Source organism: Sphaeramia orbicularis, chromosome 6, assembly GCF_902148855.1.
Source record: "Sphaeramia orbicularis chromosome 6, fSphaOr1.1, whole genome shotgun sequence".
In the NCBI taxonomy this organism is placed as follows: domain Eukaryota; kingdom Metazoa; phylum Chordata; class Actinopteri; order Kurtiformes; family Apogonidae; genus Sphaeramia; species Sphaeramia orbicularis.
The window spans coordinates 20,027,547-20,041,989 of NC_043962.1; the positions used below are offsets into that span (position 1 = coordinate 20,027,547).

The 14,443-nt window shown below is 40.8% G+C and overlaps 1 protein-coding gene across 1 annotated transcript in view; it reads right to left on the minus strand.

The window, feature by feature from the left end:
• mrpl23 (mitochondrial ribosomal protein L23) overlaps positions 1-14,443 on the minus strand; it is a 34,218-nt gene that overhangs the window by 16,820 nt on the left and 2,955 nt on the right. Inside the window, exons 3-4 of the mRNA XM_030137111.1 lie at positions 4,880-4,962; positions 1,320-1,393 (exon numbers count right to left, since the gene is read on the minus strand). Coding sequence (XP_029992971.1) covers positions 1,320-1,393; positions 4,880-4,962 — 157 coding nt within the window. The remainder of the gene's footprint in view (positions 1-1,319; positions 1,394-4,879; positions 4,963-14,443) is intronic.

The following is a 14,443-nucleotide window of genomic DNA, read 5'->3' on the forward strand; positions in this document are numbered from 1 at the left end:
AAACCGCGCCGTGATTACGCGACTACAGAGCGAATGACACTGAAGGAGAAAAAAAAATCCTCTAGGGCTCACAGCATGCATGAATGATGCACACATGTCCCTATCATCACCGTGTGCATCTGGTGAGACACAAGCATCACTACCGACTCCGCTGGGAATTCCAGACACACACAAAATCACAGGCCACTTCCTTGGTGTCAGACAAGAGGAAGTCTCCCCTTTAAAAGATTCATGGCTGCTTCAATTATGTATCCTCTTTCAAATTGTCGTGTTTAGACAATTTTCATTATTCATCCGTTTCAAGATTGATGGCTCCCAGTCGGGTGGGCGGTACGGCGTAAACAAGCGTCTACACCACTGTTGATTTATCTGGGTAAGATCAAAACGGCAAGCACAAAACAAAGGCCCCTTGCTTTTCACGTCTGCATCAAAGGGACATTAGAACAGTCACTTTTTAGACATTTTCAGGGGAGGTTTGTCTGATTTCAAAGGCTAACAGACATCAAACATTGGACGGACGCACAGGGGAATGGGCCTTCCTGACCCACAGCTCACCTCAAACACAGGTGTGAAGGCAACTGCCACGACGCAGTGCGGGAGTCTGGGCAGAAACCCCACCGCTGGGAGAGTCCTTTCAAACACACTAAGCGTACAGACACATGACTGCTCACATTCCACTTATGCCACAACACACGTGTACAGAAAGGTGAGCTACAACAGATGATAACCATAGCTCATTATTTCCTGTAGTAACTCTGGCATGTAACCAAAGACAACCTTTCACCTTCAGGTCCTGCTGGAGCCCAGACTGTTCCCTTCTTAAGAGGCCGGTCACAAGAACATGTGAAACGGCACAGGAACAGAGGTTGTTATTTTTTTTCCTTCTGTACATGTGTGTTCATTTCTGTCACATATCGGCTCATACCTGAATGCATCTGTGAGAGAATAACGGTGAGATTTCCAGCTCACCTTCAAAGGCTGGCCTGCTCCTGGGGGAACATCAACTACCCCGTTTCACCCTCTTTTGAATAGCAAGTCCCCCCCCCACAACAAAAAATAGCTTATGACACAAAAGCTGAAGCCCCAAAGTCCCAAAAAGGCCTTATCCTCCAGGGGGGTTGTGTTTAATAATGCCGCTCCACAATAAGAAAAAAGTGGATCAGTTTTTAGAGAAAGAGAAAGTTATTGTGGACTGGTCTCCACCTCCCACTGTGTACCGAACAGAAGTCGATGAGCTAATGCTATTCAAAAGGCCCACTATCAAGAAAACACTGGGAGGGGGAGGATAGGTGTGTATGTGTCTATTTGTGTCTCCTTACCAGCTGAACGTACGCTACTTTATAGTCCGGCTGTTTAACCCTCTGGTTCAGGTGATTCCTCTTCTTATTGGACCCTGGAAGATACATAAAATAGCAGGTATTGCATTTGTCTGCCAAAAGAAAAACCACAATTCGAAGATGTGAGATTAAGATGGTGGTCCAGTGATAGTGGCATCATCTATAAATACAGTGAATGTAGGACAGGACCAAAAAACAAAACAACTCCTGTGTAGCAGTGTTATTTTAAAACATGTGCTAAAAAAAACTAAAACTACTGGTGAAAATAGTTAAGTTTGTTAATTGAATACAAATAAAATGGTAATGTAGTCATCACTACATTAAAAAACACTCAGTGCTGCTAAACCAAAATAAAATTATATGGACAATCAGCTTCAGTATGAGCTGTAGCCATCCCACGTCATCTTCAGTAAAAACACTGAAAATGTCACAAAGTGTACAAGAATAAAACAGCTGATGAACACATATGTTGTAATATTTGTTTTCCAGATTTTATACATAAATGCTTTCCTTGTAATACCTGAAAAACAAAAACACAAAAAATAAAAATCTATATAAAAATTGTTCAGTTCCATAATATAAAACAAAACAAATCTATATTCTATAAAATCAAAAAACTGAAACTGAAAAAGAAAAAGAAAAAGAAATGAAAACTTTAAACTGGAGGGTTGTCAAATTTTACACTTAAGTGCAATATTTTGTCATTTGGGCACTTTCAGTGTTCTTCCACACAAGAACATGAATGAAGGCTCCAAATGAACATGGAGGGGAGTGAACGTGACATAGAATGTGATAATTCAGAACAGGAATTACTTGCATGAGAGTTCCAAAAACAGAAGGAAATGAAATGTGATGACACACAGAATGGCTATTTAAAACCATTTATTAAAACAATATAAAGAATTGAATCATGATATATACGTTACTGTGATATAAAATGGTATAGTGTGAAGATGAAGAAAAGTTTTAGTCCAATCACCTGCTCCCAGTCTGACAAATGAAATCATTGATGCAGACACAAACGTTCATTTGAAATCCAATTAACAGTTTTAAAGATGGAAAGCATTTCATCCATGTCACTACAGAGTTCTAATGTTTAATTGCTTAGAAAGCAATTATAATTATCCAAAAGACATGCTTCTGTATAGTGAAGTTCATTTCCCTGAGGAGCCACGGAGTCGTCAAGTGTGTGACAAAGCAAAGCCTGATCCAGATTATGAGTGAAGGCCCAGCGGCTCCTGTCACACCTCTCCAAGTGCATGTGTAGGATGCATGTTAATCAGGTCCTTCTGACAAAGTCTGAGGCACTTCAAGCAGGTATCAATTAAGTAACGTGAGACAAAAACGTTCATCAGTGATGGATAATGAATAGCGCATCAACCAGCACATCCCTGCGTTAGAAATTGAATCTCAATAAGACCCTGGTGGTCAAGTCAACAGGCCCTCTGAGTAAGTGCCATTGCCATGGGAACGGTTTATGACATGAAAAACAAGGGAAACATTCCGCTGTAATGAGTCATTTGTGTGTGTGTGTGTGTGTGTGTGTGTGTGTCTGTGTGTATATTGTGTCTATGTGGTACGTTTAGCTAGTAATCACTAGCCAGACAGCCCAGTGCTCAGGGAAAGCCCTGAGCAGGGTTGTAAAATACCCCCCTCCATGCCCCCCCAGCTAAATGGAGGCCCCTGTGTGGGTGGGAGCCAGAGGTAACAAAGTGTGTGTGCCTTTGTATGTGTTTGTGATTACATTGCTGATGAGGTCCTTGGGGAAATGCTGTGGAAGAGCAAGGTAAGAAACTGACCTGTCTCTTTATCTTAAAAAATAAATAAATAAATAAATAAATAGATAAATAAATAGAAAATTAAAAAAAAACAACAACACATAACAGGCTATGGGTGTTTCTTTCAAAGCATGTAGCCATTTACTAGTGCATACAGACAGAGCTTTCATACAACATTCGCAAACGCAAGCACAATTTCTCCCACTTTGAGATTGCGGTTTGGCAGCCAGCTATCACGTTACAAATCCCAGGCCAGAGAGGTAACCATGGCAACTCCTTCCAAAATACTCCTGCCGCCCATGGAGGGAAGAAAGGGTCGTTTGCACCCCTCTCTCTTCACTGCTTGTTCCCGTCTTTATGCTGCCAATTGAGTGGAACTCCTGACGCAGACAGGGATACCTTCTCTGACGCACCTCGGGATCACCGGGGGCCCTGAGCTGCCCTTTTTTCTCTATCCCCATGTTTCCCAACACAGCTCACTCCTTTCCTTCCACCTTCCCACCCACCCTGGGGCTTTCCTTTAACCTAGCTTTTACTGACACAACCCTAATAAACAACGTTAATGGGTCCTCCGCACTGTGGGCTAGGCTAAGCTAGGCGCCTCTTTCTCCCTCCCTGCCTCTGTCTCCTTGCCAGTCTCTCCTCCAGAGTTAGAGGGGGCTCCTCGTGGCCCTTTAGGCACATCACAGAGCGGGCACATGCCTCATCATTTTGCCTGCTTAAAGCTACCCATATCTCTTATCCCTGTGTTCTTCCTTGAACTTGCAAATTCCTAAATTCGTAGGGAGCCCCCAAAACAGTCCATGCAAACCCAAGCTGTTTCCTCTTCCTATAAATAGCCAAGAGGATTATTAAGTCAGTGACATCACACTCTTGTTAGCTGTATGATCACCCTTGGTGGGACCAGGAGGGGGGAAATTATGGGTTGGGATGTGCGGAGGGGATGGAGCACTTAGGCTCTTGAAACTTCAGGTTTGTAAGTGCAAGAGTATGTGTTGGTGTGGAAGGAGCATGGGGTGTCCTGGGACAGCTGGAGGCTGGAGTGCCGCAGCAGCAGATTTTCAGATAAGCAGCTGTGTGTTAGGGGGAAAGGAGAGCCAGGCACGCTAACCACTACCGCAACAAGCCACTGGAAAACACTTGCACTGCTGCATATCAATGGGAAGACCAGTTATATCATAAACTGAACCTGCTATCACTTATGTCCACTGGTATGAGAGTTACTGAAATCATCTCAAACATCCAACTTGAGGGTACATTGGTATATGTGCAATGACATGGTCTAAAAAAAAAACAATCAATGAATTTGGTTGAAGAATCAGTTACATTGCTAATATCATAAAAACACGTCATAGACAAAAAGTGGAGAATGTCAGACTTTACTGAATGTCTTGTAATTACTGAAGTATTGGACCAGAATTGTTTATGTTATGATCAGATGGCAAAACATTCTTGGAAAACTGGGAGATGGATGTTGGTCCTTCCTTGAAGGACTGGGTGACTGGTGTGGAGAAAGTAGCAGCTTATGAAAGTAATTTACAAAATGCAAGTTAGGAGAGAGAAATATCTGCTTAGGCTGGGCACAATGTAAAGATGGAAGAACATCACATTTTGACAAAAAAATAAAACCTACAGTTTACATAAAATAAACCATGAGAAAATAATCATTGTGTTGAATTTCATTCCATTGCAGCTGACATGACTTGGAGCTCATTAAAGCCACTGTTTAGATGAGCCTTTAGTGGAAAAGCAGTAGACACTTACCAAATTGAATCCTGGTCCGTACAACTCCCACGGGGACATTATAAATCTTCTCCAGGTAACTCTTTACATCACACTTGGTCATCCTGTCCAGAACAGACAGACATAAAAACAAACATAAGTACAGAGAAAGAGAAATCGGAGAGCGGAGGCCTGCAGCATCAGTGTTATGGAGGGGTGGCTCGAACGTAAGTGTGTGATAATTGAATGATGGAAGGCGTCTGAACTGTCAATTCAACATTCTCCAGTATTACATGCAACATCACTGTCCATTAATTCCACAATCACTCCATTCAGACCAACGTAGGAATGATACGGCCTGTTTCCACTCTGGATTCCCATAAACGCTGCTGTTCTATTACCTACTGTAACAGACGGGACACTCCCATATAAACCCATATTCGGCTTTTATTCTCTTGACCATAAAGTGGAGGGAAGACAAATGTGAGTGTCAGTGTTCATCCACTTAGCAGTCTATATGTATTGATCGTGCCCAGTGAAACCCTACACAGGAAGTGAAGCTAACAGCAGCTGAGGCTAGCCCATCGGGCGGCATTTGGAGCGGATTGCTCAGACCAGAGGAAGAAAGGCTTTTAACTGCTAATCAATCTAGCCAATTGGATTAGTCTGGTAGAGAGCACTTCCCAAATGCGCCTGACAAAGTGCTTAATAGCGACGCTGTGGTCTGACATGAGTGCCTCGGATATGGCTTCTTATATCACCTCATATGTTTCTTTGATAGAAGAGGATAATGTAATATTCCTGTTTTTTTAGGGGGAAAATGCACAATACCTCAAGCTGCTGCTGCAATATTAGGTGAGGCAAAAGCATTTGCATGAGAAAACCCCATCTGTGAAGACAAAGCCTCTTTGTACCTAAGAGTGATGTAATATATGTTCCATGCTGTACAAACAATAGCTTTTCACTCTATAATGGGCTAAAACTTTGGCAAGCCTGAAACTGATGCAAACCAAGAACTTCCCTTTGACCTGCTAAGTTTATCGAGAGAGGTAAACTTACAATTACAACGCACAGTAACTCTTTCCACATTTGACTGCACCATTATAGAAGCAGGATGGTTTGATGTGGTGACTCTTGATTACGATAGGGTTTTTTTTTTTTTTTTTTAACTAAATGCAAACTTAGGGCAGATGTCTTTGAGACAGGAAAGAACTAAGTACTCATTGAGATCTCCTTTTGAGATACTCCACACCACTAGGGAGTGGAGGGGTCTCTGCATTACTGGGTGACAAAAGATGTGGATTAACTTACCACGACTTCTTTAGGCTTACTTTTCTTTCTTTGCCCAGTCAAGAGAAGTGAGATGTATTTCCCCAGATGTGGCCTGCAGAGGTACCTTTCTGCTCTATTTGCACCCACCTCCCCCAATAACCTCTGTCTCACAGTGTGTGTACCAAAGGGCAATGAAGCAGAGCAGAGTCACTGGGGGTACTTGAGATCAAGGCAGGAAGAAAGAGAGTGCGGCTGCTCTGAGAGAAGAGTTTTCCTAGAAAGCACAGGCAGGAAGAGACTCAAAGTGACTGGGAGTACAGGGAGTCCTCTGACTCATTAGCAGACGGATCACTGATACTGATTAATGGGGGAAACATTTTCTAAACCCCTACTGCCTTTACCACTGTAAATACACAGCCAAGACAAAACACATTAAGTACTGCAAAATCTAAGGCATGGTGCTTTACTTGAAAATTTCCATTTTATGCAGCTTTACATATTTCTACTCAAGTATATCTCAAAGGCAAATATTCTTTATACAATATATTAAATGTGTCTGACAACTTTAGTTACTTCTCAGATTTACAGTTTTCCATTCACTTTCAGTCCTGTAAAAACCACATATTTCCAATCTGCTGATTTTGAATGTTCGTGATAAACTGAAGCATTAAGTGTCTTCATAGGTTGAGAAAAAACTCCTTAGGTCAACTAAACTATTAAGAACTCTTCCGTAATACTATACAGCCTCTATACGGGTAAAACGCTGACAGGGACCATTTTACTGTACAATGAGTGCAGTAAAATAGCACAAAATGCCCTTCCATGTGTAAATATTTTGGCAATAGCCACAGTTAAAGATAGCTGTTTTTATCCTGAACTGAGTCAGATCAGCTCAGAAAATACAGTACATGACTCCCATCCCAGCTATGAAATGTAATCTAGTCTGAGAAAAAGCCTTGGGCTGAAAGCTGAGGAGAAAATGTCAAGTTAAGCGTGTGCATAAACAAGGCTAAACTTAGACAAAGGGCGTGGTGTCTTCAATAGTGATGCAGGCAGCATCTGATCATCATCCCAGTATAAACTCCCATCTGACTATACAAGCTAACCTTTCACACGTCTGCCTTTCAGGAAGAATGAAAACCTGCCTCTAGCAACTGCCAGGGCTAAAGGCATCGTTCCTCAGCAACTGGTATATAATTACACGCAAACACACATGCTACAAAGATTCCTGGCCCAAGATGATGAAAGAACTCCAAACACAAAACCTAGAAAGGCATCAGATGACGCAGGCGATGAATTAGGTTCAATTATGGGTTGTTGTTGCCAAGCAGGTTTAAAGAGGCACACTGGCATCATTGACAGCAAACCCTGGACAAGACAAAAATTACAATTTTTATTTATCTGTAATGTTGTAGCAGTCATTAAATAGGATTCCTACTATTTATTTCCTACAAAACTCCCCAAAAATAACATTTAATTCACTTTTAATTACTTCATATTAAGTATAAATGAGTAAGACATCTGCCTTAACCCGTAAGTGTTAGTTAACTGGTTACATGGCAGAGACAGACAGAACAACTTCCCCACGTACTGTTCAGTTGACTACCACAGTTTCATTTATATAGTTATTAATCAGTCTTCCCCTCATTAAATTCAGGACAAGATGTCCAAGACCAACTTCTCCCATGTGATGTTAAAGTAAATTGACACATCAAAAAATACGGGACTGTTACGAGAAAATTCAGCTATCATTTATGTCAGCTCCCTCTTCTGGCTCTACAATGTGAAGTGAACTTTTAACACCTTCACACAATAACATAGCCCATCCATCCTTCCATTATCTGAACCACTTAGTCCTCGAGAGGGTCCTGGGGTTGCTGGAGCCTATCCAAGCTACCAACAGGCAAAAGGGGGGGGGGGGGGGGGTTATACCCTGAATGTTTTTTTTGCCAGTTCATCACAGGGCACCAACATAGACTTTCAACATAAATTCCCTACAATATATAGCCTACACATTTGACTGGACTCTTGGGATTTTACTTCAGGTGAGGGTGTTAGACCTTTCTCTTATCCTGCACACCAATGAAGCAGGGTACAGTTTCCACTTATGTTTCTGTTTATGGAACTAAAATAACTCACTGAGAGATGCATCGATCTCTATGAAACTCTGTAGGTATAATGACTGTATGTGTAGAAGTAATTAGACTTTAGTACTCATGGAAAATCAGCTGATCTTTGCCCTTGCGGATACAAATCATTCTATTAAATATTTGTGTGAAATCATCTTCATAACTGGTGAATAAATTCTTTGAGTTATAGCCAAAGGCAGTTTTTTTGAGGTCAAATGCACAGCAACCTTGACCTTTGACTTCCAAAAATCTAATCAGCTCTTCTGTAAGTCCCAGTGAAAGTTGGAGCTAAATCTAAAGAAATTCCTTGACAGCCTTTCCTGGGTTATCATAATCATAAGCATGCCCAGACATGATGTGACAGCATCCTCAGCCTTTGACCACCATGTTTTTACAAAACCTGTGTAGGGATGCATCTATAACTGTCTACAGCTGATGACCAAACGAAACATGGCAACCTCTGTAACTGACTAATTTGGTAATTCCATCCGTAGGAGTTTCATTCAAGGCCAATTTTTGGGAGGTTTTCTTACTAAACGTGTTGTGTTACAGACAATTTAGAACAGGCCCTTAGCCTAAAGCATCCCCCAGGCTTTGGGGCTTGGCCTTCTCCTGTTCATTCTTTATATGCTTCCCCTTGGAAACTTTATCCGCTGCCATGCCCTCCACTTCCACCGCTACTCTGCTGACATTCAGATACATCCTCAATGTATCATCTGATATTGCAACTACATCTGCCCTCACCTCATTGACAGTATTCATCGAGGTATGGCAACTTTCTCAAACTGAAATGAAATCAAATCTATCACTTAAGCCACAGAAAGCTTCTCACTCGACAAATGACAACCATGTTTATTTGGCTATTTTGTTTTATCTCTGGTTAGTTCATTTTATCATGATGAGTCACGTTTCAATGTTGCGTGTTCTCCGCTGTACAAACTGAATGTCAGGCAACAGTCAGTGCAAATTACTAATCACTACAGCAACATTTGATTCATAGAACGTGGGGTGTTGTTGCAGTCATGTAGTTCTTGTTTTATAAGGAACACAGTGTTGTATAGAGATGATTCAGTGACCGTTGTACTTCTTGTGGCTAACATGAATCCTTCTTGGAAAGATTGCTTGTTTTAGCAACTTTATTTGGCAAACCACTGGAAGGCTTTAATGTGGCTGCTTGTTTGATAGAAACTCATCCTAGGGTACATGTCTGACTTTTATACTGCCTTTATATTGGAAGATAAATTATAATGATTACAAAAGCAGAATGGAAAACACGATAATTCATGTAGATAAACAGTTTCTTCACAGCAAATATTATCGGCAAAAATTAAAGCAGCGGACAAATACACATTTACATCACTAAAAATCAGTCCCATTTCATAAAGCAAACTGTAATCTCAAAACACAAAGAGGATTGCTCAATATAGAGAGCTGTACTTTTCCTCTAGCGAGAAATATGTGCTCTTATGCAGCTCTTGGACGTCATCTTACTTGTACCCTTTATTAATAGGTCATAGGTAAACACTTAAAATGTCCCGATGCACAATTGCAAACACACACACACACACAAAACATCAAAGTAAATTGTGTCAAAGCGGCTTAGTGGTGAGAATGAAACAGGAGAGTTGTTTTCTGCACAGATGAAAGGCAAAAGAAAGCCGCTCCTCATTGTCAGCCCGCTCCATTGTCAGCTTTGGACCGAAATACGCACACTCACTACCTTAACCCTCCCATCTACACAGACAATACAAGCACAGAAGTTGCTCAGCACTAAGTATCAAGATCATAATAGCAGACTTTGTTTAGAGGGAAAGCCACTGAGGAACCTGAGACTTAGAGAAGAGACAGTTGAGAAGTTGATTGTATAAGAGCAGCGTGTGAAGGATTATATTTATTGTGCAGGTTTTGGTCTGACAATAGGACAGACACAGATCAAAGAAGAGGTCAACTGAAGTCACTGAACCTCTTAGGGATAGACAGGTCAGTAAAGACTCAAGAGTTAATTACAATAGTCGACTAGCTCCCTGAATGACTCCCTATGACATAAGCTGGGGTTAATTAGCGTGAAAAATGACCTTGTTTTCAAATTGGGCCATGTGTTTATGAGATGGAAGCAGCAAACAGAGGGATGACGACTGCTATGACGAACATAACATTGTTTGATCCAACAGGTAGGTACTGGTTAGCTGTACAAGAGTAGAAAAGACTGAGCTACTGTGTTGCCGGATCAGTTCGTTCCAGCCTGAGAAACTGCTGGATGGTCTGGTTTCATAGTTATTAGACAGTGTAGTAGCATGAAATGTGACTGAGTAGTAAACTGAACACAAGGTTCAGTGTTGTGTTCCTTTCTTTGTGTGTCGGTGCTGGCCTCTAGCCATGCCAGGTGAGGTACAAGAGGTGTATGTGGGTGTAAACCTAGAAATTCGATGATGTTCCTTCTAGAGAGGAAATACTAACATAGCACAAAAGGTTTGAGAACAATCAAAAAGACAAACAAACACTTCCCTCTAGCAGGTAGAAAGAGAATTACGAGAGAACACAGCCCAGGTGTCTGAAACAACAAGTGCCAAAGAGGGATTGGTCTTGGACGCATTGCAAAGTGTTCAAGAAAAGCACAATAAACAGCAAAGCCTAGGGTGGGACGGAGGGAGAGGAAAGAGAAAGCCGTGTTCAGATAGCAGAAGAAAGCGAGTGAATGATATGAGTGAGAGCTCAACAAAAGTAGAAAAAAAAAAACAAGACAGAACAAGACAGATCTCGCTCCAAGGTGTCTTAGAGACAAAAGCCACCTTGTGTTATTGACCTGAGAATTCCCACATTTCTACTTCTCATTAACGGCTGCTCTGCACTACAATGGCTTACCCACACACCAACACCACCTACCATACAGAGTCATAACTTCACCTCCACTGCTGTAATGAGCAGACTCATCAATTAGCTGAGAGTGGGAGTAATATTTTTGCTTGTGTGGCTGTCTCTCCATGTGTGCGTTTACGACACAGAGAGGATGAGAAGTAAAAAATAATAATGTTTCAAGGACGTACTGAGGCCCCAGCAGTATATCAATCAGTCATGAACCCCTCCCAAGCACAAAAGACTGCAAAAAATAAATACATAACACTCCCTGCACTTACCCACTTTTGTGCATATATACACACACACCAACACCAGTCTCACTAACTGACTTGCACTGAAAACCATGCGCGAACACACACACACACACACACAATTACATAAGTACCCTAGGAGTTTGGCAGAGAAGCGGCAAGAATCAGAGTGGGAGGCCAGGCACCTGGATGAACAGATTATGGGCTAAACCCCACCAGAGACACATAGATGATCTGCCTGAAACTTCAATTTTTCTCCCCAGTGTGGGCTCTGGGCCTCTCTGCGCCGGAGGAGCATTGCTAACCTCACTGACCTTGGCTTGCACATGAAGTCAAAATCAGCTCATCAGTTGACTGGTAAAGACCTCCTGTTGATTTTCATGGCCAAATATATATCGTCCAAACCCACAAAACTTGCAAGTAGTGCAAGACAAATAATAATAAATAAAGCACGGTAATATTCAAGGCCAATACTAGAAAGCAGTTTCAGATTTGACTGCTCTAATAGTCTGTAACACAGCCCAAATACCCACAATAACTCCTAACAAGTACACTCTTGACCTCACTTCCCACCCATGTCTGCCTTTCTCATATCATCATTGCAAGTGAGTTCACTAAAGACAGCCAGAAGTGGTAAAAACAGTCCATACTGTCAGGACTGCTGCCTCTGATTTCTGCTCTTGAGACTGCCATGCCACCTGGTGGCCATAATGACCACCACCAACCAACCCCAGCTGCAGTTTAATGGTCCAACAGTGTGTCAGAAAAAACAAATTATTGCAGTCTGAGATACAAAGCATTATGTAATAGGTCTCACTGAGCCCAATGTGGTAAAATAGTTTAATAGTAATTGTAAAAACTGGAAATACCAAAAAATAATGGTTTAATAGTCCTCAACATATTATTCTGACAGTTTTAACACAAGCTAGATGTCACTTACTCTAAGAAAAACTGTGCAAAAGTCTTAGGCCACTGTTACATTTATTGTTTTAACGAAGTTCTCGTGACTACATATTTGCCAAGGTACAAGAAATATGCACAGCATTAAAAACAGACGTTTCAAGAAAAAAAAGTGTTCTATAGCCCAAAGTGTCGGGTAGCTATTTAGCGTGAAATCCATTAGCATTTAAAAAGTCTTTATACTTTGCACAGTCAACATTTCAGAGATTTACTATGTTGATTTTCTGTTCTTCATTCAACACATTTATTTATTAAATGTATTGGCATAATAAAGGGGGTAAAATTTGTATTTTTGGGTTACTTTTTGTCCAACACAGACATTAAACTAAATACTGACTTTATGCTGCAGGGGGCATTTAGTTTAGATTATCGTGTGCACATTTCCTGTATTCTCTTGTTAGATCTCAATAGAAGAGACTAAGAAATAAATACATGTACTCATTTTAACTGAGTAAAAGCAACAAGGCTAAGGGTGGACAGTACAGTAAGTTTCATTAACTGGGATACTCCTCTGATTCCTGATGAGGTTCAGGTTTGTGGCATTGTGGTAATTACCTACTGCATGTAAGGATGTAAGCTAAGCAACACAGGTCTAGGCCCATGTCTGAGTATATTACTATGTCAGCTGTTGTTTGTTCACTGTTATTTGTTGTTCACATTAGAGGTATCCACAGGCCAATAGTGACATGAGGGGGGCTGAATTGAAAAATTGAAAATGTCTAGATGTCTATGCTTAAACATACATAATCCATAAGTTATCTAAACATTATCACACCAAAGCACAAAGTGACAAGGCTGACAAGGCTGTGCACTTTTCTGTAGGACATAGAGAAAAAGTTGCATCAGAAAAGCAACATTTAAATTTAAGCGAACAATTTTTGCTTAAATAGACATCTAATCAAACCAAACTTGCAATAGAGAGAAATGCTGTTGTTTGTAAACTGATTAATATGTGGACATTTCTTGTTATTTATGTTTTCCTGTTAAAGGAAAACTGAGCATCCATAAAGCTTTGTGTAAGTTGTGGGAGTCAGTGAACCTCATGTTTTTTGTTTTTTTGTTAGCAACACAATTGACAAACTTCAACTCCGATTAAGCACACTGAACAGATTTATGGAGAATTCAGTTCAAGTGTTTTTGATTCTGTTTTATGTAGTGCAAGCCACCTACCTGAAGGTGGTGTAATAATCTAAAAAAACTTTAGTCATGTAGTTTGACGTCCTTAAAGGTGCGGGAGACTTTCGTGACCAATTTTTCATCAAATCTGTAAAACCCGAGCCCCAGCCTAAGTATCACAAATCTGTTAGTCTTTCTGTGATTACTCACCAGAATCTCTTCCCTCAATGGTGAACAATTTCTAAGTGTACTCCTCCAAAAAACAATCCAATTGTTTACAAACAGAGCCGGTAGGATAATCAGGCATCTTCAGAATTTTTTCACGACATGCACTGTGGGAAGCGGAGCTCCAGTCGTTACCACGTCGTGTTTGTTGCAGCTGCTGTTGCCACTGCCAGGCCACTGGGGCCTATGGTTGCGGTCATAATGCGGCTGCGCGAACCTCCGCTCCCCACAATGCACATTGTGACAAATTTCTGAAAATGACCAAGTTACCTACCGGCTCTGTTTGTAAACAAATGGTTTGTTTATGGTGGAGTACACTTTGAAATTGTTCACCGTGAAGGAAGAAATTCAGGTGAGTAATCACGGAAAGACTAACAGATTCCTGATACTTAGGCTCTGACTTGGGTTTTACAAATTTGATGAAAAACTGGTGACGAAAGTCTCCCACAGTTTTAAGCAAATGTGTGATATGAAGACCCACATATGCTTTACAAAGACCAAATTTAAGAAGTAGTGCTTGAAATCACCTCTGTGGAGCAATCTGCTCTTATAGTGATTTTGTAGAGTTGAAAAGTGTTATTGAATTTAAGGTTTGATAATCATGAGTACATCATTTTTTTGCCTTTAGTCTAAGGAAAGAGGACGTATCACATCACATCTCACACATCAAATTAATTTGAGTTTGTATATCCATGAGTAAAAACATTACATTTTCATAACCAAGTTGTTATACACTATGGCTATGCATAGTTCAAACTGTTATAGACTATTATATACATGTAAAATACAAACATTGT